This window comes from Lutjanus erythropterus, chromosome 3, assembly GCF_056507025.1.
Source record: "Lutjanus erythropterus isolate fLutEry1 chromosome 3, fLutEry1.hap2, whole genome shotgun sequence".
Lineage (NCBI taxonomy): Eukaryota > Metazoa > Chordata > Actinopteri > Lutjaniformes > Lutjanidae > Lutjanus > Lutjanus erythropterus.
Window position 1 is genome coordinate 21,518,390 of NC_139319.1, and position 24,032 is coordinate 21,542,421.

Genomic DNA, 24,032 nt, shown 5'->3' on the forward strand with positions numbered 1-24,032 from the left:
GGTCTGCTATGTTTTTAATACGAACAAAAAACAAGTGCTCTTTGGGAAGGGTTAGATGAAACATTAAGAAGAAATATGATACTCTGAAGAGTGTTAGTGAGCAAACAAAAAAATCACACACTGACCAACGCATTTCAGTTTACAAGAGCCTTCATCAGGGTGTGAGGGATGATTTTGGGGACGCTGAAGCCACAACGAAGTGAGAATTAAGAGTTACATTGAGACGCATTGTACATTTGAATCCATCTTTTAACTTGCTGAAGCTTCATTTGGCCAGAAAACATGTGAAAACCAGGCTGACAGAGACACAGGTACACATACTGAAGGCTCACAGAGGATTATATTCCAGAAACTCATTTTAACACACAGATACACACACACACACACACACACAATCCCTGATGATCAGAAAATTATAGCCCTAAATTAAACATCAGACAGCAGGCGTGGTGGTATTTTCTATCATTTCACTACATCTCCTGTGGGGAACGTGCTTTTTCCAATATTAACAAAGACTTAATTAATACGCTGGATTAATAGCACATTGTCACACAGTGAAGGAGATAGGCTCTCACTTGTGCATGTGTGTGTGAATGCGAGAGAGAGGGTAGTTATACTGTATTAGGACGCCTGTGGGGATATTAAACTCCTCTGTTTATTATGGCTGCAGCAGTAATGACTGCTCACACTGTTTGAGATGAGGAATTTCCCACATGGTTAAATAACTTAATTTTCTCCCTTCTCATTTTCTCTCTCTGTCTCTTTCTCAACCCTCCTACATCCTTGATATTTGTCTCTTTTTGTTTCCAAACCTCCTCTTTTTCTCTTTCTCTGTCTGTTTCTCAGGTATCTGGATGGTAACCACTTCACTCAGGTTCCTGTGGAGCTCTCCAATTACAAACACTTAACGCTCATGTAAGTTTCGCCCGCATGACCTCAGCACGCAGACGTTACACACATACACTCAGACATTAATTCATAAATGTCAAAGCGAGAGCCAAACGCACTTTTACTCAGGAGCGTGACTTGGCCTGTGTGATTTCTGCTTTTAAACACCAAACCTAACACAGAGCTCTGTGTTGTATCACTGTTCATGTGACCTCCTTTGGCCCCAATGTGGGCGTGACAACCCAAAACACAGCAGAGTACAGAGAAATATGTACTGCATATGGTCTGTGTGTGTGTGTGTGTGTGTGTGTGTGTGTGTTTGTGTGCATGTGTTGACAGTGCAGCTGCCTGTGTGTGTTTTATGTATCTGTTATTGTTTCCTTTTCAGTGATTTGAGTAACAACCAGATCAGCACGTTGTCCAACCACAGCCTCAGTAACATGTCCGAGCTGCTTACCCTGTGAGTCTGGCTTTACATCAGTCCCTTTTGTAATGTGTGCGTGCGTGCGTGCGTGCGTGCGTGCGTGCGTGCGTGCGTGCGTGCGTGCGTGCGTGCGTGCGTGCGTGCGTGTGTGCGTGTGTGTGTGTTCAGGAATGTGTGCGTGAGTGTGAGTGTCAGCTTAGAGGAAAGATGCCCTTGACAAAATGAAAGCATAAATCAAATAAGGAGTTTTCTTTAGTTGCACCTATTTTATGTTGAGTTTCAAATGAATGCTGTCCCTTGTGGGCTACCATACTGTATGTGACCCATGGAAATCTACGAATGAGCTTTATTCTCAATGCGCTGTTCAGAAAAAATGAACGAGTGTGTACATAGCTACATGCAGCTGAAAATATTGTCAGCACACAGCTAAAAGTACAATAAAATTCTGACCTCATAAAAACAAACAAAACAAAACATGATGATAAACAGTGCTGGGAAGGTTATTTATTGAAATTTAATAGGGTACAGATTACTAGTTACCCTGGTAAAAATGTAGCAAGTTATGTGATGTACTATGTTAATTAATTACTTCATTAAAATGAAGTTGCTTTTCTAGCAAATGTTTTTTCAGTTTGACACCCAAATTCAATTAATTTAATTACAGATTTTTTTTAAATAACTGAAATGGATTACAAATACTATATATCAATCATTCCCAAAGACTTGGTTGGGACCCACACATGGGTCACAGGAGATTTTATTTGGGTTCACAAATGAATGAAATACTATGGAGGAAATTGCAGTACGCCTTTTATAAAGCATTAAAATATGTATATTGTTTTATTGATGAGAGGAAAAAAATGAGAGCCTGTTAATTTCGTCCAAATGCACTTATTTTGTCTCATTTATGAATTAAGCTAAAATGTCCTTCGCTGTTTTCCTGATAAGAGGAAATGGAAACAGTGACATAACTTGTTGAGTTAAATTGATTTATTCCTCGTTTATAAAGTTTTAAAGTGTATTTTTTTCAATAAAGTATCAAGATAATGTAAGGTGATGCAAAAATGGCATTAAAAATGGTCGGGACTTCAATGTATAATTTAAAGTTGCCTCAGCAAAGGACAAAAAAAAAAAATCCACACTTTGGGTGCAAAATGTTTGTGTTTGTTGTTTTCAGACATATATATGACTTTGTGTGTGTGCTTGTGTGTGTGTTCCTGACTTGATGGATGTGTTTGCGTGTCTGTGTTTGCCTGACTCCTTTGCTCAGTGGAATGTGATTAGAAACAGGACTGTGCTCTGAAACGTCTTGCTGCATTCGAAGATTTTTTTGATATCATTTGTCTCCATGCCAACATGTTCATTCTGTGTTGTAAAGAATCCTGAGCTACAACCGCCTGCGGTGCATACCAGTGAGGGCGTTCGATGGACTCAAGTCTCTCCGTTTACTGTGAGTATCTGTCCCGACACCCTCGAAGTGATAACTTGGAAAACTCTGCACAGCCTGATGCTAAAGAAGCTATTAACCTCCAGACTTTTCGACATCTCCGTTTCCCTTTTTCTCTTTCTTCTTCTTCCACTCGCCCTTTCTTAGGTCTCTCCATGGTAACGACATATCACTGATACCAGAGGGAGCCTTCAAAGACCTGTCATCGCTCTCCCACCTGTGAGTAACATAAAACACACACACACACACACACGTTTCTCTTGGACTGAAGTCTCCACCTTTTTACCTTATAGAATTGCAAAATAAGGAAAACATATTATCATGACAAAGGAGTCTTTTTCTCATCGTCCAAAAGGAAAATGTCTCTGGTGAGGCTAATCTATGATGTACTGGGCTGCCAGTAGTAACCGAGCAATAAACCCATCCACCATCCTCCTGCTGTCCTGTTATGAGTTTACACCTGTTCACTTATTTAATGTGAAATTAAAGGTTGGCACACTGTATGTTGTGCCATTGTGAGAACCTTCCCTCTCTAAGCAGTGCTTTACTCTTTGCGGCTGCAACAGCAAAAATGTAATTGTAGTTATTCTCTTTTCTAAATAATGGATTTTTGGGGAAAAATCTGCTAAATTGATTTACTGCGAAACAAAAGCACTCACACTTTAGGGACTACAGTGCAGAGACTCAGATCAGTACAGAAATTCAGCATGTTTTGACTCCTGTAATCAATAGTCAGACAAGCAGCATATAGCACAGGAGACTTGTGTCGAAAATAATGAACTGAGGTAACTAAGAACTGAATAACTGACTTCATACACTGAGGAGCTACTGCTTTGCTGTCTCTTCTATTTACTGTTGTTTTGTAGCATCAAGATTTGTAACAAGTGATGGAAGTTAGTGAGCGATGATGCTGATATCGTGATGTAGCTGCTGGTGGCAGTGCCAATGAGGGAGTGTCTAAAGATCAGAACCACGGAGCGCGCTTGTGACAGTCTGCTGCTTTTTCTAGTTACATCTCACCGCAGACCACTAGTCTAATATTACCTCTGCTTCAGTTTAGTTTAGTTTTATTTCATACAGTTAAAAGAAATACACACAAAAGACAAAGATGACAAATATACAGTGCAGGGAGAGGGAAAAAAACAGAGGGCTTTTTTGAGGTTCTCTGAAATTAATAAGAACTCAAAAATACAGAAAAGTAGAGAACAAAACAAAAATATTACAAGTGATGTCAAACTAATAATGGCAAAATATGTTTGATAGCAACAACAATAAACAACAGTGATAATAAAATTATTGTGTGAGTGTGCATTAGTGCATCCGGGTGTGTGTGTGTGTATATGAGGGGCATATTAGTTTATACTGTATTGGCCCCTGAGCAATAGTAAAAACTGCATCCCAATGAGTAAAACAAATAAAACGACAACAATACATGAGGGAAATCAGTTACCCACAACTGAAGTACAAACCTGGGAATGGCTCTAACTTCCTTTTAGACCACAATGACTGTTCAGTCAGATCTGTTGCAACGCAACAGATGATAATGCAATTAAATCACCTCGAGGTCGAGGTTGCAGTGGTTAAAGGGGGCGTTCCAGCAAAAACTGTTGGCTGTTTTGTTTTACAGCACATCCGATCTGAAATAAAGCAAAGACTCTGAGGTTAAAGTGCTGATTTTTTTCTATGTATCCTGTTATAACTGGACATTGTTCTCACTCTCGTCTCAGGGCTCTGGGTGCCAACCCTCTGTACTGCGACTGCCACATGCAGTGGCTGTCAGACTGGGTGAAGAGCGGCTACAAGGAGCCTGGCATCGCCCGCTGTGCCGGGCCCGGCGACATGACCGACAAACTGCTCCTCACCACACCGTCCAAGAAGTTCACCTGCACAGGTAAACATACATTGTCCCATGCATGCAGGACTGTACAATATACACCGCATCTACATAGACACTTGTAAGTAAACAGACTTTTGTTCAAAAAACAAAAACGTGCACACACACTTTCTATGAAATATGCACACACACTTGATGAGGACTCCTAGAGGAGACCACAAGCTGCCATTTAAAAATTGTCACTGTCCAATGAAAACCATGTATGTCCAAACTGTGAATGGAAAATGAAAACATTATTTTAACATTTGTTAAAACAATTTGTTGAGCTTTTTTTTTCAGTGAGTTCTTAACAGGATCGTTTGGCCTAAAAAGTAGGATGATCACTTTATTTGGAAACCCAAAAGTTATCAAATATGGAGATACATAGTTTTCACAGGACAGCAACAAAAAGTTAACATTCACTGTAAATTTATATAATAACTTTAAAATCCGCAAATATGCTTGTGAGCATGGTTGTGGCTGTACCTCATCATACTGTTGTTAACCTTTGAACCTGACTATATCACATTAACTATGAATGCGTGACTGAAACCTATTTTTAACCTAATCTAACTGACGCACTGTAGAAGTCCCGGGGCCTTGTGGTTTTCTGGTGCCAGGTAAAGTAGCCAATCATATCCCAATACTTCCTCCTCAGTCTTTCCTCCTTGAGACGGTCCCAGCCCGGTTTTCCTCGTCCCTTCAGCCCTAAACAGACTGAACTGCTCCTCTTCCCTTTCAGCCCTCATGTTCTGACCAGCTCTGTGTGTCCCGACTGTTAGGATGTGATGTTCTGTCATGAAATTTGGGAATATGTCCGCTGTACCTGTCATGGCCCTGTGAAGAAAATCTTATTATTATTTGTAGCCCAGTAACATACTGGTAACTGTAGCTTATTACATCCATACAACCATTAATAATCTTCTTTTATATAAATATTCAAGTTTAACAGGTGATTTTTTTTAATTTTTCAAATTTCATTATCATGAATTTATAATTCAAAGTGAAATGTCAAAAATGCATATCAGCCAGTGAGAAAAACACATTTTTTTCTGCAGCACAAAAAGTTGCCTTCTCAGGATGGAAAGTTTATGCAGGATCCTGATAATGTACAGCTGTCTATACAGTGTATGTCAACCTATGTATTCTAACTCATCTTACTCCTCTACAATTAGATCATTAGGAAAGGTTTTACAATGTGTTTGCATGTGTGTGTGTGTGTGTGTGTCACACAGGTCCAGTAGATATGAGTATCCAGGCTAAGTGTGAGCCCTGTCTGTCCAACCCCTGCAAGAACGACGGCACCTGCTCCAATGACCCGGTGCACTACTACCGCTGCACCTGCCCCTATGGGTTCAAGGTAAAAATGCAAACACAGAGAAAGAAAAGGTTGTGTTCACTTGCTCAAGAGTCTTTCCCTAACATAACGTGGTGTAAAAGACAGCTTTTTCAGTCATTAATTTGACACTTGTAATACGCAACTATTGTAACTTTCATTTTAGCGAGTGAGTATGACTCTTCTTGGCTTTCCTTATTCATACGCAGCACAAACCTGCACAGACAGACTGTTCATATTCCTTTTCAAATGTCAAGGGATTAAGAGAGTCCTGTCTCTAAGAAAATAGATGCAAATACTTGGTAATTATAAGGAGCTGCTGTTATTTGAAGGCAACTAAGTATGTGTGTGTGTGTTTATGTTTGCATGTAGGGGCAGAACTGTGAGGAGCCCATTCATGCCTGCATCAGTAACCCGTGCCAGAACGGAGGCACTTGCCACCTGAAGGAAGGAGAAGGGAGCAACTTTTGGTGAGAAATAGTTTGAAAATGTTGTTATCTAACACTGCCTGGTTAGTTTTGGATATTATCTCTATATTGGTTTTGTTAAGAAGGTTTTCCACCAATTTTACACATGGATATTAGGGTTATCATCAGGGATTATCAGTTTACTTGTCTCCAGGAATACTAGTGAACTTGTGACTGTCTTCTGTGGCTCTGAAGTGAGGTTCACGGAGACGAAATCTTGTCTTGTATTCCCCATCATCAAACTGGCCTCTGTTGGTCTCGGAGGCTGGGTTCTGTCCCGATCCTGCCATGTTCACTGGGAGCTCCCAGTCCAGCAAGAGTCAGCTAACAGAACTGTTCTCCTAAATCCCTGGACTGCTACAGCCGCGTGGCGGGGGGCATATTGTTCATTCAGCACTATGGCCTACTGTAAACACCAATCAATATCCATGACAAGTCCCTCCCCAGCTGCCTGTTTTTATAGGAAACATGTGAGCGATAAGCACTCCGCTGGCCGTTTCAGTGGAACTTTATCTTACAGCAACATTATCTCAGATTGGGTTTCAGACTTCAAATTTACAAGAGAAAGTCTGACTTACAAACTGAAGGGCATGAGTTGAAAAGATAGGAACATTTACCAGGCAAGCTGAGTCTCATTAAGGATGGCAGTGAGTTTTAGGAAGTAAAAGTCGGCATTTCTTGCAATTGTTGCACTGTTTTTGTCCTTTCTTTTCTCCCAAGGTAATATAAGTGTGATGCTAAATTGCTTGAGTCCCCTTTTAAGATTTTAATTGCCAGGAGGGCACCTCTCTAAATTACTCCCTGCCACAGTGTCTTTTGTAACACTACAACTAGGGAACTGTTAAGTCAGAAATGTTCTAATTCTACACGTAGTGGCTTTAAACACCATTATTAAACCAGTTATATAAACCACATCTGTGGAAGTGACAGCACAAGTGAAAATGTCTGTTTTGTCCATTGCATTGTGTGTGTATGTGTATGGTGGTGTGTATGGTGAGGAGACTTAAGTAGCTCTGCAACATGAACATAAAGAACTGGAATATTCCTTTATGTTCACCTAAAAATAAACAAAAAATATCTATGCACACTCCTACAGAGCTTGTTTAAAAACTCAGAGATTTGTTGAACACCAGGCATCAGTTACCAGATACTGTGTGGTTATTGAGCGCACATTAGCGGATGTAGCATGTGATCTGTGCACCCTGCGGAGATAATTTCATCAATGATACTGCTGCACCACTAATGACAGGTGGGAGTTGAGCGTACAGGCGGTAAAGGCCTCAGGGGACCAGTTGTGTCCTCGGTTTGTCTCCGAGCTGGACGGGCCCTGCTGTGAGAATCGTCCTCTCTTCATTAGGCTGTTTAGTATTAACAGGAGGGGACCTAGCGCCTGTCTGTGCAGTCGCTCCGAGCAGATTTTAACCTCCCACGCAGACAATTAGACCTACCCTCCCGCACAGCTCCCCCTGTTTCTCTCCCTCTGTCTCTTCCTGTGTCCTCTCACTGTCTTTTCTGCTACCTCTTCATTTCAGTCTTCATCTCCTTGTCTGTATTTTCATGTTTGCACGCTTTCTTTCTTCTTCTTCAGCACAGAGGTGGTGGAATATTCATGGTGAAGAGCTGTCGTTGACTATATAATGAGATATTAATCCGCCCGAGTGTGTGCCGCATAAGAGCTCTTTATTAGACCTATAATATACCACTCTGTGTGTGTGTGTGTGTGTGTGTGTGTGTATGTGTGTGTGTGTGTGTGTGTGTGTGTGTGTGTGTGTGTATGCAGTAATAAACCTGAGTAGTAGTTACAGAGTTGAGGCACGCTCACGTTAACAGAATAATGACTCTCTACTGGGAATATGTAGATGGAGCTGACATTGCTGTTATGGGCTGCACGCATGGATAGTGTGTGTGTGTGTGTGTGTGTGTGTGTGTGTGTGTGTGTGGGTGTGGGTGTGTCTGTGTGTCATCCAGAGGTCTAAGAGAGATTTCTGTTGGCAGTGTTCTGTGTGTGGCCCTACACGTGTTTATCTGTTTGATACTTGCTCATGGGTGTGTATATCTGTGTGTGTGTGTGTGTGTGATCTCAGGTGTGTGTGTCCAGAGGGCTTTGAAGGCGATGCATGTGAGATCAACATCGATGACTGTGAAGATAACGACTGTGAGAACAACTCCACCTGCGTCGATGGAATCAACAACTACACGTGCATGTGCTCACCGGAGTACACAGGTAACACTTTTACCCAGTCTGTGTTCACAGTTCAGATTTCTATTTCAATGATTTCGTCAATATTAATAAACACACAAACGCAAGACACTCCAGGATAATGTGACCAGCCTATAGGTTTATATTATGGCCACCAGTTTGATTTATTTCAGCTTTGTTTTTCTGAGAAATCGTGTTTGTCTGTCATTTTCAGGTAGGTCTGTCTGCAGTACTACAGGACACACACCCCAGAATGTTGAATTAGGCTACATTTATCCAGCAAAACAACTGGGGTAGGTTTAGGAGAAGGGCGTGGTTTGAGTTCAAACAAGTTTGAAAATCGAGGCAGTTATCTAGGAAGTGTGTCTTGTAATAAAGTGGGTGTTTTTTGTAGTCTGTAAGACCCTTCTCATCATTTTGGTATGGCAAATGGCTCAAAAAGACTACAATGCCCATGAGCCCCAGGCACCATTGCCAGGGATAAGAGGGAAAGTCAGAGTGAGAGCAAATTTAAAACACTTCTTTCCTGAGCTCAGGCAGAGTTGTCAGCTCGTTACACTCTGGTTCCTTTTTCAGTCGGAGGTTGCCTCCAGTTGAACTGACTTCTGTGGGGGATTTGATTTTTTTCATATTGAGTCAGACACCAGTGTATCCACCTGAATCTAACATCATTTTAAGCTGACACCGATGCACAAAAAGCATGACTCCCCTTAGAATAAATGATTTCAAAGCATAGTCCTGTCTGGATTTTTAAAGTAATTGGTACTTTTAATTTAGAATAGCCCTGATAGCAGCACCATTGTTGTTATTACCCCTGCTTGACTGCCTGACGTTGGCACTGATTTGCTAATCGTAGATCAGACTGTTAGCCTGTCAGCACCAGACTAATTCACAAATGTGAACTAGTCTGGAACTTCTCATTTCATTTTCCATTTCCAGGGGTTGTTATTGACACACGCAGGCCAGAATGCCTCTGAAGAGCAACCAGTCAGAGCAACGAAACATGGGACATTTGTAGCAGGGCTTTGTCTGTTTCCAAGCAGGATACAGAATGATTGACCACTTTCTCGTATTACAGCTAAAAACCACACTAAAATATGTTTGAGAAAACATCTGAGGTGGGAAATAGGCACAGTCTTGATCCATATTCGATCAGGATCACCAGTTTGATGTTTGATCTGAGTTCTGGGAATCTGCTGACTGGATGCAGTTCGATAGAACCTCAACCAATAGGCATCACGGTCAACAAACTCATCCAAAAATTTACCCAGAAATTAAAGCTGCCAATTTTGAATCCATAGCTGTCTCCTGAAGTTCGTAGCCCATAAATCACTGTTAGCTCAGTGATTGGAGGCTTGATGCCAAAATGCACTTTGGGAGTTGTAGTTAACATCTATGCTGTAAATTTTAATATTTTATCAAAGAGCCAGATATTTTCTCACACAGTCATTGCTCGTTTTTGTACCAATGACATGCCGATCCAAACTGTAAAATGCTCCAACTGTGAGTTACATAACGTCGTCTTCAGGAAAAATAAATGGGACTTGCTAAACTGCAGACAAATCATATTTAGGTGTAACTAACACTGGTCTGTTGCTACTTGTTTGTCTGCTTTTGCACTGTGCTAATCATCTCTGACTGCTAACCTTTGTGGCGGTGTTCTCTCTCTGTCTTTCTGTGTCTCGCTGTACTGTGTCTTTTTTTCCTGTCTCGCTCTGCTTTCTATCATCTGTCGTCTGTTTTTTTTTTCTGTGGTTGCAGCTGCTACCAATGAGGTGGAGAGAGGTTAGTCTGTTCTTCTCTCTGTCCCTCCTGTCCCTCTCTCCTTCTATCCATACTTTCCTTCCTTCCCTCATTTCCTGTGCTTTCTCCATGCTCCCCAGAAATGGGACATTCAGCACCACAGATTCAACATACTGTATGCAGTCACGCTCCATGTTAGCAGTGCATGTCCTTCATGTTCAAACAGACCTCTGAGTTTGTAATCCGTCCTCTCAAATATCTGGGTTTTTTTCTGCTTGCTGCTTTATGCATAAATGTTGTCAAAGTCAAAGTACACTGTGTCATTATACTCCAGGTAAATATTTTGCATTACAGGAAAAAGCTGATGATATCCTGTTTTTTTGTTGTTGTCAAAAATTCCCATGAAAAGACCAAAACCAATGTGTTTGACTCTCTTTCAATATTCCAAATCTTACCTTAACTTACCAAACCTTCCTTACCTAAACAGCTCTTTACTGCATCACATGGAGCTGTATTGTAGTAGCAGTAGTAGCTTATTTTGGCTCTGGATAACTCTTTCACAGAAATATAAATAGGTGAAAATAGGTAACACAAAAAGTAATTAAATTTAGCTTATTATACCTACCCTTTTTACATAACATGTTCAATTAGGTAACACTTTCACTCCTGGGTTTAAACCATACAAACACAAAACAAAAGACAAACAAAATAATCAAATCAAATTTTGACGAATACGGGAGGAAACCAGGCAATGAAATAAGTAAGGAAGGCTGGCATCACTTATATCAGAACTGGAGTGCATTTTTTAAAAGTACCTGCCCTTTTTCAAACAGTTTCCAATGTCAACTTTCCAGATGGTTCGTTGTAACAAACCATCTGGTGCATTAGGTTAGTTATACTCTTGGACATAAAAAAAAAAGGTCAAACATATATACAGGCTCAGTAATTGCCTTATACAGCTGGGCACTTTTTCAAACTTTAAGCAGATATGAGTGAATTGTAAATTCGGTGGTGACAATTTTTTGCCACAGATTTGGTGCACTAGCTACTTTCTCCTGCAGCAGGGCAGTGTGTGTTGGATTAACTCAACATTTACTACAGTGCTTATGTATCAGCTTTATGTGTTTGTTTTATTTTAGCTTTTTTTAGTTTTTTTGGAGGGGAGTCACAGAGCAAGAAGCTACATTAGGCTTTGGCTACACAGACATTACTCGTTTCTAGGATTTATTCATCATTGGTTTTGGCTTTTATATTAAATTTGCTGACAATAAGAAAAAACAACATCTTCAGCCTAATCTTTCAATTTTGATGTCCCACACCAAGGAATGAAATGAATTAGATGTGTAGTCTGCTGCCTTTGGGAACAACATTTTTATTCACACATAGAATTACACCCAAATATTTGTACAAATAATTAACAAATAATTAACATATATATGTAAAATAAGAAACAAAACAAATACAAATGAACAAACTGAGTCCAAATATTGCAGAAAGGGACCCTGAGATTTTCCCCATTTATGTTGATGTATTAAATTATTAAATAAGTTTCTCCATGTGAGTAAGCAGTCTTTGAGAAACGCTTTGCATATTTTACACAAAGTTTATCTTGTCAGCTATTGATTGACAAACAAGCAGTCACAGTCTTTTAGATACAACTCAGCAGTTTTATTAATGACAGCTGTGGCGTCTTTATTGAAGACATTTACACGTGCAATCAACGTCTGTGAAACTAATAGACTGGGAAAAGACAACACCCACTGTTTAATTATGAAGTATGTGAGAATCTATTGAGCTAATATGCCTGTTTCTAAATACATGAGGTAACACACATACCATGTAATTACTCCCAGAGTGGTCTTTGTGTAGTCACGAGTGTTGGTTTATTCCCCGATGGCTCATCAGTGACTCTTTTGGAGTTCAGAGTTTCAGGAACGTCAGGATACACACGGGAATATCATCAGGAATATGACATTCGCAGAGATGAGCTCATTTATCAGACCACTGTGTTGGTCCTGGCCACAAGGGAGCCATCCATCATCAGAGTACACACCCATAACACACACAGACGCACACTGCAGTACAAATACATGAAGTGCTGCATGTACACACACACACAGAGGTGCTCAATCACACTGCGATGCACAACACAGTGTGATAATATTGAGAAGTTTGATAGTATTATTTCACTTTTTTTGTGAGGGAATGGTATTTAAAGTATTGAAAATATGTTGAGATGATTTGTGTGTGTGTGTCCGTGTGTGTGTGTGTGTGTCTGTGTCTGTGTGTGTGTCTGTGTGTGTGTGTGCTCCTAGGGGAACTCTGTGAAGAGAAACTGGATTTCTGTGCTCCAGAGCTGAACCCATGTCAGCACGACTCAAAGTGCATTTTGACCCCGCAGGGATACAAGTGAGTGGACCATATGAACATACACACGCACACACACACACACAACCTCATGCACACACACACGTATGCAGAGTTGGTGGAGTTACTGTAGCAGTGTTTTCTTGTTCCTCTCCCACAGGATTTGGGTACTAACATTTCTCACACTGAAATAAATGAGTTGCTGGTTTTCCCCGCAGAGAAAAGCAGTGTGTGTGTGTGTGTGTGTGTGTGTGTGTGTGTGTGTGTGTGTGTGTGTGTGTGTGTGTGTGTGTGTGTGTGTGTGTGTGTGGAGGGGAGGTGTTGTGAGCGTAATTTGGGCTCCCTCATAAGATTTCCTGTCCAGATTTTATCAGAACTTTGTTTTAGTTTTACTCCCTTGCGATGTGTACTTTGGTCAGTGTAGTGTGCCTGTGTGTGTGTTTGTGTGTGTTTGTGTGCACTGTTGCTAAGTTTTATGAAGTTATTAACACTTTAGACATAGTCCAGAATGATATCTGTAACCCAGCGCTCCAACTTTTCTTCCTGTGTTCTGGCACCTGGTTAAAATCAGGACTGTTTGTGTTTTTGTGTGTTATTACTATGTGTACTCAGCAAAAACAAATGCAACACTTTTGGTTTTTGCTCCTATTTTTCAGTACTTGAAGTAAAAAAAATATCAGACTTCTGTGTGAACAAAATGTTTATTACTCTCAAATTTTGTTCACGAATTTGTTAAAGTCTGTGTTAATGACTTCCTCTCCTTTGTCGAGGTAACTCATCGACCTGACAGATGTGACAGCTGTGTCTTAAAATGTGCAGTTTTATCTTGAAAAAAGATACTTATCAGGCACTGAAAAATGGCTTTTAGAGTAATGGCAAAAGAGAAGTGCTCACTAATTTTAATACATTTGTAAACAGAATTTGAGAGAAATAAACTTTTTGTGTGCACAGAAGAAGTATTAGATTTGTCAGCAAAAACAAAAGTGTTGCATTTATTTATTTAGTTGAGTGTATTTGTACATCCTCGAGATTGTCTGAGCAAGGAGGGAATTTCTGGTGTTAAAATGTCTCAGACATAAGTAATTACACCACCCACAGTCAGATTATGTTTAACATTAACAAGAACAGCGAGAAGACAGCTGCTCAGTCTGAGGATTAAAGTTCAACATCTGTCTCATTTCTGTGTTCTGATGTGTGTGCATTTAGATGTGAGTGCACTCCAGGCTACGTAGGTGAGCACTGTGAGCTGGACTATGATGACTGCGAAGAAAACAAGTGTCAGAACGGAGGTCAGTGCATCGACGCTGTCAACGGATACACCTGCGTCTGTCCAGAGGGATACAGGTGAGGTCCACAGCTCAGCAGGGACTCAAACATACTGATCAAAACACAATTCTCTTGACCAGCAGTGGCTGTCATAGCATGGTGTTTTTGTCTGACGCTCTTTTAAAACGTTTAGAACAGATATAAGTAGTTTTGACACTGACTTTTCCCTAACTGCAGTGTCAAACCACCACACACACTTCTTGTGGGTCTTAAATGATTATTGAATGGGATTATACACTGTAATATGAGTCTATACATTATTTTTGTTTTTTTAAAGGAAAATGTTGCATATTGTGCCTTTATACCTTGTTAGGAACCTTCTTAACTCTGATTAGAAGTAATTTGGTACAGTTTCAGGCTGTATTGAATGTGTGTGTCAATATGTTTGTTGCAGTGGTTTATTCTGCGAGTTCTCTCCCCCGATGGTCCTTCCTCGCACCAGCCCCTGCGACAACCACGAGTGCCTCAACGGGGCGCAGTGCGTTGTCATGGGAACAGACCCCCGCTGCCAGTGTCTCCACGGTTACGAGGGTGAGCGTTGCGAGACGCTCGTCAGTGTCAATTTTGTCAACCACGAGTCCTACCTGCAGCTTCCCTCCAGTCTCCTCTCACCAGAGACCAACATCAGCCTACAGGTGTGAACTTCACAGAGGGTTTCAGCTCAGTGGTGAACTGTCCAGTCAACAACCTTACTGAGTTGTTTCCAGTGGTGGACAAAGTACTCAACCCCAGTACCTGAGTGAAAGTATAGATACTCAAAAAAACGTAAACGTACTTCGTTACTGTCCACCACTGGTTGTCTCTCTCTTGGCGTGGTTTTCAGTCACAGCAGGCAGCTGTTTTCGGTGAAGACAGCTCTAAAAACCCAACATTCACTACCTGCTCTGCACCAAACTAGTTACAGTTATCAACGTACAGTACTGAACATGCAGCAGTGGAGTATTTAGTAGCTAAACAGGAGTTGGAAGGGTCCTGCCACCAGTTTGTCCCTCTTGTGTTACGATATATTCCAGTCACAGAGGTAACATTAACCATCAGAAGCTTTAAAGCAGGAGTGAAATGCGATGATTTTTACAGGTCAAATGTGGGTGGATTAAAACAAGGCTTCCTGCTGAAATATTGTAATGACAGCCCACATTACCCATCAAGCCTGGACTGAGTAATCTGTTCAGAATGTTACTTTTTATTAGTTGTGTCTGTTCAGAACATGGTGGTTTATGTCACCTAATTGTTATTTTTGTGCTGGTTTATAGTTTTGACTGTTGGCAACGTAGCTTACATTTTCTGGCTCCAGCTGTATTTCGTCTGTTTTTTTCCATTCTAGTCCCCCGTATTGAATGTCATTAAAGGTTTAACATTGCAAGCAGGTGTTTTGCTTCTTAGTCTCTCAGTCAGCGCTACCTGTCACTATTTGAGGAAATGCCGTCTGCATTTTTCTTTCCCAGTTGGAGTCCAAATAAAAACAGGTCTGCAGCCCATTTTGCATCCCAAAACTCTAGCTTTTGGAAATTCTGTTTCAGAGGAACTTCTGTGGCCCAAATGTGTGCTAATGGGCACAAACAGAATCCAAAAGCGGAGTTAAAAGAGCAGAAATATGGAACTTGAGTTGGACATATCAAATTAAAAGCTGATATGTCAGTGTTGTGAAAATGTGAGCTTGTTTTTGGCCAGAAAAACTGTAATTGCAGGTTTAAGTAAACACTTTGAACATTAGATTAGACTTTTACTTGTAGTGGGTGTAGCTGTACATTATTGTATTGATTGTTTTACTCTTTTAGGTCTTTTACATGAACATCCTGCTGTGTTTTTTCAGATTGCTACGGATGAGGACAGCGGCGTGTTGTTGTATAAAGGGGACAATGATCACATCGCCATGGAGCTTTACAGGGGACGCCTCAGGGTCAGCTACGATACCGGATCTTACCCTCCATCTGCCATATACAGGTACGCGTCCACACAAGCAGAAATGTCCCACATTCACACGATGGGTGATATATCTGTTCGGACTGAATCCCTCCGTTCTCTTTTTCTCAGTGTGGAGACAGTGAATGATGGCAGCTTCCACGCCGTGGAGCTGGTCGCATCAGACCAGACTTTGTCTCTGTCCATCGATGGCGGGCCGCCCAAATCCATCAACTCCATCAGCAAACAGTCCACACTCAACATAGATTCTCCAATTTATCTGGGAGGTAAGGACCCCAGTACAGCGTGTATGTCTCTGTGTGTGTGTGTGTGTGTGTGTGTGTGTGTGTGTGTGTGTGTGTGTGTGTGTGTGTGTGTGTGTGAGTGTGTGTGTGTGTGTGTGTGTGTGTGTGTGTGTGTGTGAATGACTCAAGGCAAATAATGACAGGTACTTTACGGCACAGTTTTTCATGGAGGAGGTTGGACCCAAAATGCAGACTCTGCAGACTGGTGCAGTTCCAATTAACTTAATGTAAGATACAGACTCAGAAAACAAAGTATAAAACACAAGGGCCAAACTAAACAGAGGTCAAAACACTGGTTAACACGGAAAAAATACAAAGACTAGAAACACTCGACGAGAGACAAAGATGAACTGGCAACTAAGGAGGGAAAGACGAGACTAAATACACATGGAAGCTAATTATGGGCAGGTCAAAACAATCTGTAGTCAAACAAGAAGGAAAAATACAGGACATAAAACAGGAGAAACAAGGAAGGACAAGAACTTCAAAGTAAAACAAGTAAATTAAATCCAAAAACCATGAGAATTCATTGTTCCACTAAAGTTCAAAGAGGTTAACTGTGTAGATTTATGTATTAGGAAAATTGGCTTATTCCTTAAAGTTTTGAAGAAAAGAATGACATACCACTCGCTTTGTGAAGTCAGTGATAAAGAAAATATTTTTAGCATGCCATTTTATTTGAAAGGCCCGGGCTCACATTGTTGGTTATGTGCAATAAACACCATGAGACAGAAACTGAATTGCTCTCCTCAAATTTGTCTTCCAGTGCTGTTGCGTTTTTTTGAATTGGCCTGTTTACTGGCTCGGTGCATTCATCATCGCACAATATCCTGCAGACGGCCAAAAATAAGTTAGAGGTTGTTTTCTATTGGAGCAAAGACCCAGATAAACTAACTTAAAATCTCTGGCACAAAACATCAAACCACAAGTGACCTTGATGTGCATTTTGTTCCTGATCTGAAATTTGAAGCTAACAAATAAATATCACTAAAAGTATCTTGATTCCTTTTGCCAAAGTACAACCATTTGTCTCACGGAAAGGTTCTGAGAAACTAATGCACCCTTTTATCACTGACTGGCTTGATAACTGCTGTATTTACCCAAAGACAAAGATAAACTGCAGGTTATTCAAAACACTGCAGCACATGTTCTGACTGAGACCACATGCAGAGCACATTTTCTTTGCTTTACAACAGATGAAATTAAGTTTCTGTGTTCGGTCTTCGGCTCTGTCAGTGAACTAGTTTTAGTGTTATTTTTGCACAGTTGTTGCTGCAGTAATGATGTTTTCATAACTCTCTCTGAACGCTTTCTTTCTCCAGGTATGCCAGAACGTGCCTCAGCCTCTGGGGGTCTCTCGTCCCTGCAGCACAGCTCAGGCGGACGCAACGGCACCAGCTTCCACGGCTGCCTCCGTAACCTGTACATCAACGGGAAGCTCCAGGACCTGGGGGCCGGGGTGGGGCCGGGGGCTCCAGGCTCTGGGACTGCACAGAGCACCACCAGACAGTGGCTGGGCCACGGGGTGGAGCCAGGCTGCCAGCCCTGCCAGAGAGGTGCCTGTGTCCAGGGTGACTGCCACCCAACAGGGCATCGCGGCTTCACCTGCACCTGCCACCCGGGCTGGACAGGGACACTGTGTGACCAGCAGGTCAACAACCCCTGTGATGGCAACAAGTGAGTGGTTTTTGTGCCGCTATTACTGGGTTGCGCCAGCAAGGATTAATTTGTAACCCTGATTAAATCATGGTTTAGCTTTATTTTATGTTGCAAACTTTTAAACTAGTTTAAATTTAAGAAAAAAAAATGCATTTAAACCTCTGTTTAAGTTTAGTTTTTACTCTAGACTTAGATTAAATTTTATTCTGTTGCACCAAAATTTTAAACTCCTGTTTAAACTGTGATCCAGTATTAACTTTATGGCTGCCTCCTTTAGATGAATTAAGTAGGCTAACTAGGCTAAACAACTTTTTACCTAGTTAGCAAACAATATCACTTTTTTATTTGTTTTTTACTTTGTAGCGAGAAAGTAAACAATAGAATGCTGTTTTTTACTTTTTAGCTAGCTAGCAAACAATATAACAACAATATAACAGCTGAGCTCTGTTTCATTTTAATTTGGATTTAGTCATTTTAAACTTAGTTTAAACCAGACTAATCTTAGATTAATTTAATCTTTGTTGGTGCAGCCCAGTGTACATGTGTGTGTTGGTGTTTACAGTATTCGTATGAGTTTAAAACACAGCCAGAAGAAGTTTTTTGATTGGAGTTTGAGGCTTTTCAATACAAAGAGCAGACTTATCTGGAAGATTTGTTTATCTGTCCACATCTTTATCTTTCCTGTCTCTCCTCCCTCAGGTGTATTCATGGTACCTGCCTTCCAATCAACTCCTACTCCTACTCCTGTCGCTGCCAGCCAGGTTTTGCCGGTGTGCTCTGCGATGAGCAGGACCAGGATGCAGCTAACCCCTGCAGTCTGTCTCGCTGTAAACACGGAAAGTGCAGAGTGTCAGGCCTGGGCAAAGCATACTGCGAGTGTAACAGCGGATATACAGGAGAGGCGTGTGACAGAGGTGAGAAAACATGAACACGAACTGACTTCTCACGTTCTTCTAAACATAATATCTAATGCTGTTAAAGTTTTTGAATCTAAAGCATGTTTCTCTAAACGGAACAGACTCTAAACTTCTGCTTTGTCTGTTAATTGTTAACGCTCATTAACAGCGTCTCAGCAGTGTGTGTGTGTGTGTATGTGCGTGTGTTTGTCTAACAGTGTTTAGTGTGTCTGCATTAACGCTTCTAACTCCGTTGCTTTTTCAACTCAGCATCTCCTGAGCTTCCTCTTAATCCCTCGCGGGGGAACTCTCAGGTGAGACTGCCTGGTCACATCTTACCCTCCGCCTCTTTTTTTCTTTTCTTTTTTCATGGTTCATCTGCAGTGCAACCCAAAATACGTCTGCCCCTGCTTCGCCTTGTTTTCACCTCATGCAGCATTGAGTAGTCTGTTATTTTTTTGTGTTTTCCTTATTTCAAATATGCACAGCAATATGACGATTCAAGACAGTATTTCATTCAATTTAATTTATTTTATTTATAAGGACAACACACATTAATCAACATGTCTGTAAATGTGCCAGTGTTTATTTGTGTTTATTTTAGAATAATAAAATCTTATTCTCTTTTTTTTTCTTATCCAAGATAGAAAATGTCATAAGGCTCAATTTGAATTTGAGTATTAAAATCTTTTTAAGGCAACTGATCTTGATTTTTCTTAGTAAAATATACAAATCACAAATCTCAAGAAGTTTAGTTTAATACTAAAAATTTGTCAACATTTCACAGTAATGTTGCTTGTTTTTAGCAAGAGCTTTCAGCAGTGTGTCATATGTCATGGCGTCCCTTTAGCCACGTTTCAACCCAACTTTATTTATATAGCTTCTTCAAAAACAGGTTTCCAAAGTTCTTTGACAGCCAAAGCAAAAGAGTGGATACCCAGAAGACAATATACTAACAGAAAGCCAAAACAATGAGCCCAAACAGAAGATAAAATTCACCTGAAACTAAAGTAGAACACAAGCAAAAGACACTAAAACATAGTAGACAGAACAGAACAGTAAAAGAGATAAGAACAGGAAACTTGACAAAATTTGTCAATAAGAATGACATCACATGATGTTGTCTAATCAATACAAGCACTTGAACCTCCAAAGGTTCATAGTTCCTGGAAAACATTCCTGCTGTGGAAATGTGGCTATTGTCTCATTGTACTGTCCTCTTCTTGTCCTCTCTACAGTCTATTGATAAGTTGAATAACTCTTTAGTTCTTTTCACTGTTACGATCACTTTTGTCTTTGTGACTTTGCGTGACTTTTCGAAACGGTTAAAAGTGCGGACCACTTGTAACCTTTCTGTTCCCTCCTCATGCCTGCAGAGGTGGCCTGCCGAGGGGAACGGGTCCGAGATGTCTACCAGAGACAGCAAGGCTACGCGGCGTGCCAAACCCAGGAGAAGGTCTCCCGTCTAGAGTGTCGGGGCAGCTGCCAGGGGGGAGCAGACGGACAGGGCACCTGCTGCACCCCCCTCCGCAGCAAACGCAGGAAATACACCTTCCAGTGCACTGACGGCTCCTCTTTCGTCCAGGAAGTGGAGAAAGTGGTCAAGTGCGGCTGTACAAAGTGTTCCTCATAAAAAAGAAAAAAAAAGAAAAAAAGAAAAAAGAGACAGCACCCTCGGCAGATTTCCTCTCCTTCAGATATGTTTTATGTTCCTGCCCGCCTTACTTGATCCCCGTCCTCCTTGTCCAAGGTCCTGATTCCTCCCTCCACAGCCCCCCCCCCCCACCACCACCAACCCTGTTTTTTTAAAAACCCTTAAAAAAAGGCAAAAAAAAAAACAAAAACAAAAAAAAACAAAAGAAACAACTAAAAAAGAGTTTCTTTTCTTGTCAGTGCTGGACTGATGATTGATGCTTCCTCGGTGGGGATGTTGAATCGTATTGTAAAGTACAAAAACAGACTTATTTTTTATTATGAAGTGGAGAAAAAGACAAAAAAAACACACACACACACACAAGAGTTGACTTTTTCCTTACATCTACTTCTTTTTTTTTTTGTTGTTGTTGGTCATGATGACTCCAATGGTGTGCCACACTGTCTCTTCCCTGGAGGACTGACCGGTCACTGACGGCTGACCGCCTCCTGTAGACTTCCTGCTTCCTGTCTTCTGTGAGTTGTGTGTTTTAGGAGTAACCTTAACTGGTAGTACCACAGACTCACCACTAGGAGGAGCTGCATTAAGGCATGGGAGACGGAGGGCAGTGACAACCCACCTGCAACACGAGAAAACCACCACTGTAGTCCGAGGTCTCCCTGGACAGGCCTCCTCCTGAACCCTCGGAGACTGTGTGCACGATCCTACACACAGCTGTGCTCAAACTTGTGGTATTTTTTACAGCTACTGAACAACACACACATACAAACACTCTCACCTGTAGTTAAGTTATATCTCCCAGGTTAAATACACTACTCTCTGTTTATCCACCCCCAGTCATGAATGACAAGTATTTATTGTATCATAAATACCTGTACTTATTCAGTAGATCCCCTATGTATCAATCTGATTCTTTTAATATATATTAATTTATATTTGTCCTTATTTTTGTATTAAAAAGACATAATCTGTCAAGATAGCTGAACTAACAAAATGGTGTCCTTTATTTTGGTTGAAGAGAAGTTGTTTTTTTTTTTGTTTTTTTTTTGGATCACTGAAACTATTGTGCTTGCCAGAGACCTTAGTTACATTTTAATCTGCAAATGTGACGTGAAGACATTGTATATTTTTGTCGCGTTTCCTGAGAGTTTGTACTGTGCCATTACCAGAAGGTCTTTATATTAGAGTATAAATGTATAGATAATTTCCCTACCTATGTATTTCACACACAGATCTTGTGAGTAGCATTGACCCTAGAGGATGCTTAGAACTGTTTTTACCTTTTTAACAAATTTATGCTTAAAGAATACTGTGACTTTTTCTAAATGAAACTACTTTGTTAGCCCCTTGGTCTCCGATGTTAACATGTTGCTGCTAAGTTTTTGTACCGTAGACTTGGATCCTGATCTGTATGTTATATAGAACTTCCTGCTCCTACTGTACAGGGGCGCTTTGTGTAACAGATAAATATGTCCCCTCCCACCTCTACACATGTGCATTGTGCTTTATATTTCCCCCTATTCTCCATCCCCAGACTAATGTCAGTTCCCTGACTGATGTTTGTTTATTAAACACAATATTTACCTCACACTCCTCATATTTGCTGTTTTTTGTTGCAGTAAGAGTTCTAAGTCAGAAATGTTCCCCCTTGACATACTGAAGACAATTAAAGTTTTGAAACAATAATGTGGACAGTAATCCTCTCTTTACAGACGCAATATGTTACATTTGAAATCTTATTAAAAACACCATGTATGGGTTGAAGCGAGTTTCCTCCTCACCAGAGGAAAGCTTAGGTTGCGGAAACATCGCAGGAGTGCAAGACAAGTGCAACATGATAAACTGACAATAACATGTGAGGATGAATCCTCCACTGTCACTTGATCAGCTGTTCATAACTTTAAATTGTCTGTTGATTTAAAGTTCAGCCTGTTATCCTGAAAACAAAAGCCCACTGCTGTGAAAACACACACTCTGCAGTTTGAGTTCAGTGGCTGCTTCCCTTATTTCCTGCCAGGTTCCATTAACATATCGCTAAACTTAACGGTTATGAACATCTACTCCTTCTAAAAGATTATTAATGACTTTGTATGACTCATAAACAGAAACTTACTCTTTTAGCGTACCTTTGACATTAATTTGAACTCTAATTAGCATGAAATGAGCAAACGCTAACACAAGTTATGTGCCAGAATAGAAATTTCAAAGGACACTGCAGTTGTGGCGTTGCTGTCAGACCAGTGAGTATTTCCATTTTGCACGTTTCCCTGATGTCTGATGATATATCATGGTCTTTTTATGATTTATTATAGTAAACACATTACAGAATTTGGAAATGCTGTTCACAAAATCGAGAATACAGCAGGGATTGTGCAAGACGTCTTCATCTACACCTTTACCTCAGCCTCTAGTCAAACTTTTAACTTTCTTCTGTGACACTTTTTTTTCCTGATCTCAGTTACTACTCCACATCCCCTCTGTATTCCTGAGGAATTTTGGAGCATGAGGTTTTTCTGGTCCCACTCTATGAAACAATTGGACTGATTATATTTCATATACTTATTAATATCAACAAATCCCAAGAAAATCTTCTCTGTGTAGCCAAAACCTGATATTGTTCAGCCTCTTCCTCTGTGTCACAGACCTCCATTACTGTGCAAAAGGTATTTAAAAAAAAAAAAAACACCTATAAGGTTCACTGTTGAATTCAGTAACATGTTCCTTTATTATGATAAATCTGGGCATCTGTAGTTTATTTGACAAAAGACCGAGACAGTGAACTTAAAAACTTTTTCAACAAGAGATTCCCCAAATAGGCTGGAGTTTAAGACCATGAACCGCAAAAATCCAAGTTCATGTCCAGCCGTGGAAATTCAGTGCATCTCTCTCTCATTTCCTGTCGTCTCTCACCTATCTGAATTAAGGCATAAAAAAATCCTAATAAATACTTAAAGAAAAAAACACCTAAAAAGGCCAATATGATTAAATGAATGTTTTACTTGAATATATAGTTCAATCACGCCATCTGCTGGAGTGCACTTTAACTGCAAACAACTCTTCAAACTAATATTAAGTCTGTTCCTTATTGCCAACAACACAACCAGAGGCACAAATATGGTTTTCTGTAACATGTGACGTGACGTGATTAAGAGCTATTCAAATAAACCTTAACCAACATTTAAATGGATGCAACTGGCATTGTTGACTAGACGTACATGAAGTCATAAATCATGAGAAGTCCTCACACTGATTAGGGGTGAAATAGGAACCTCCTCATATACAGTACTGGAGACACACAAAAATATTGTTGGTATTATTACACTGTGTATCATTTGCTATGTTGAAGTTGCTAGTAGAAATGTGATGGTGGATTCAGACTCACATGTTCGGTGTTGCAGGCAGCCATGGCTTCATGTTCATAGTTTATTGTTCTGAAAATTATGAATCCTAGTTCAAACTCCGCTTGATATAAACAGAAAAACACTTTGTTTTGTAAAGGCTAGGAGTAAGAATGCACATGCTATGAATAAATATGTGCACATTAA

At 40.5% G+C, this 24,032-nt stretch overlaps 1 protein-coding gene across 6 annotated transcripts in view; it reads left to right on the plus strand.

Annotated features, from left to right (window-relative positions):
- The window catches only part of slit2 (slit homolog 2 (Drosophila)), a 123,356-nt gene extending 101,279 nt beyond the window's left edge, over positions 1 to 22,077 (plus strand). For 3 of the 6 annotated variants that reach the window (XM_084715377.1, XM_084715378.1, XM_084715380.1), the window contains 17 exons: positions 847 to 915; positions 1,277 to 1,348; positions 2,691 to 2,762; positions 2,907 to 2,978; positions 4,487 to 4,650; positions 5,868 to 5,992; positions 6,341 to 6,438; positions 8,520 to 8,659; positions 10,397 to 10,420; positions 12,694 to 12,787; positions 13,952 to 14,089; positions 14,466 to 14,706; positions 15,885 to 16,015; positions 16,106 to 16,260; positions 17,601 to 17,955; positions 18,637 to 18,851; positions 20,210 to 22,077. In XM_084715377.1, the coding sequence (XP_084571503.1) occupies positions 847 to 915; positions 1,277 to 1,348; positions 2,691 to 2,762; positions 2,907 to 2,978; positions 4,487 to 4,650; positions 5,868 to 5,992; positions 6,341 to 6,438; positions 8,520 to 8,659; positions 10,397 to 10,420; positions 12,694 to 12,787; positions 13,952 to 14,089; positions 14,466 to 14,706; positions 15,885 to 16,015; positions 16,106 to 16,260; positions 17,601 to 17,955; positions 18,637 to 18,851; positions 20,210 to 20,466 (2,422 nt within the window). In that variant the 3' untranslated portion in view covers positions 20,467 to 22,077. Of the gene's footprint in view, positions 1 to 846; positions 916 to 1,276; positions 1,349 to 2,690; positions 2,763 to 2,906; positions 2,979 to 4,486; positions 4,651 to 5,867; positions 5,993 to 6,340; positions 6,439 to 8,519; positions 8,660 to 10,396; positions 10,421 to 12,693; positions 12,788 to 13,951; positions 14,090 to 14,465; positions 14,707 to 15,884; positions 16,016 to 16,105; positions 16,261 to 17,600; positions 17,956 to 18,636; positions 18,852 to 19,103; positions 19,148 to 20,209 lie in introns of all 6 variants that reach the window. The other 3 variants (XM_084715379.1, XM_084715381.1, XM_084715382.1) reach the window with 2 other exon arrangements.
- Positions 22,078 to 24,032: the final 1,955 nt, after the last annotated feature.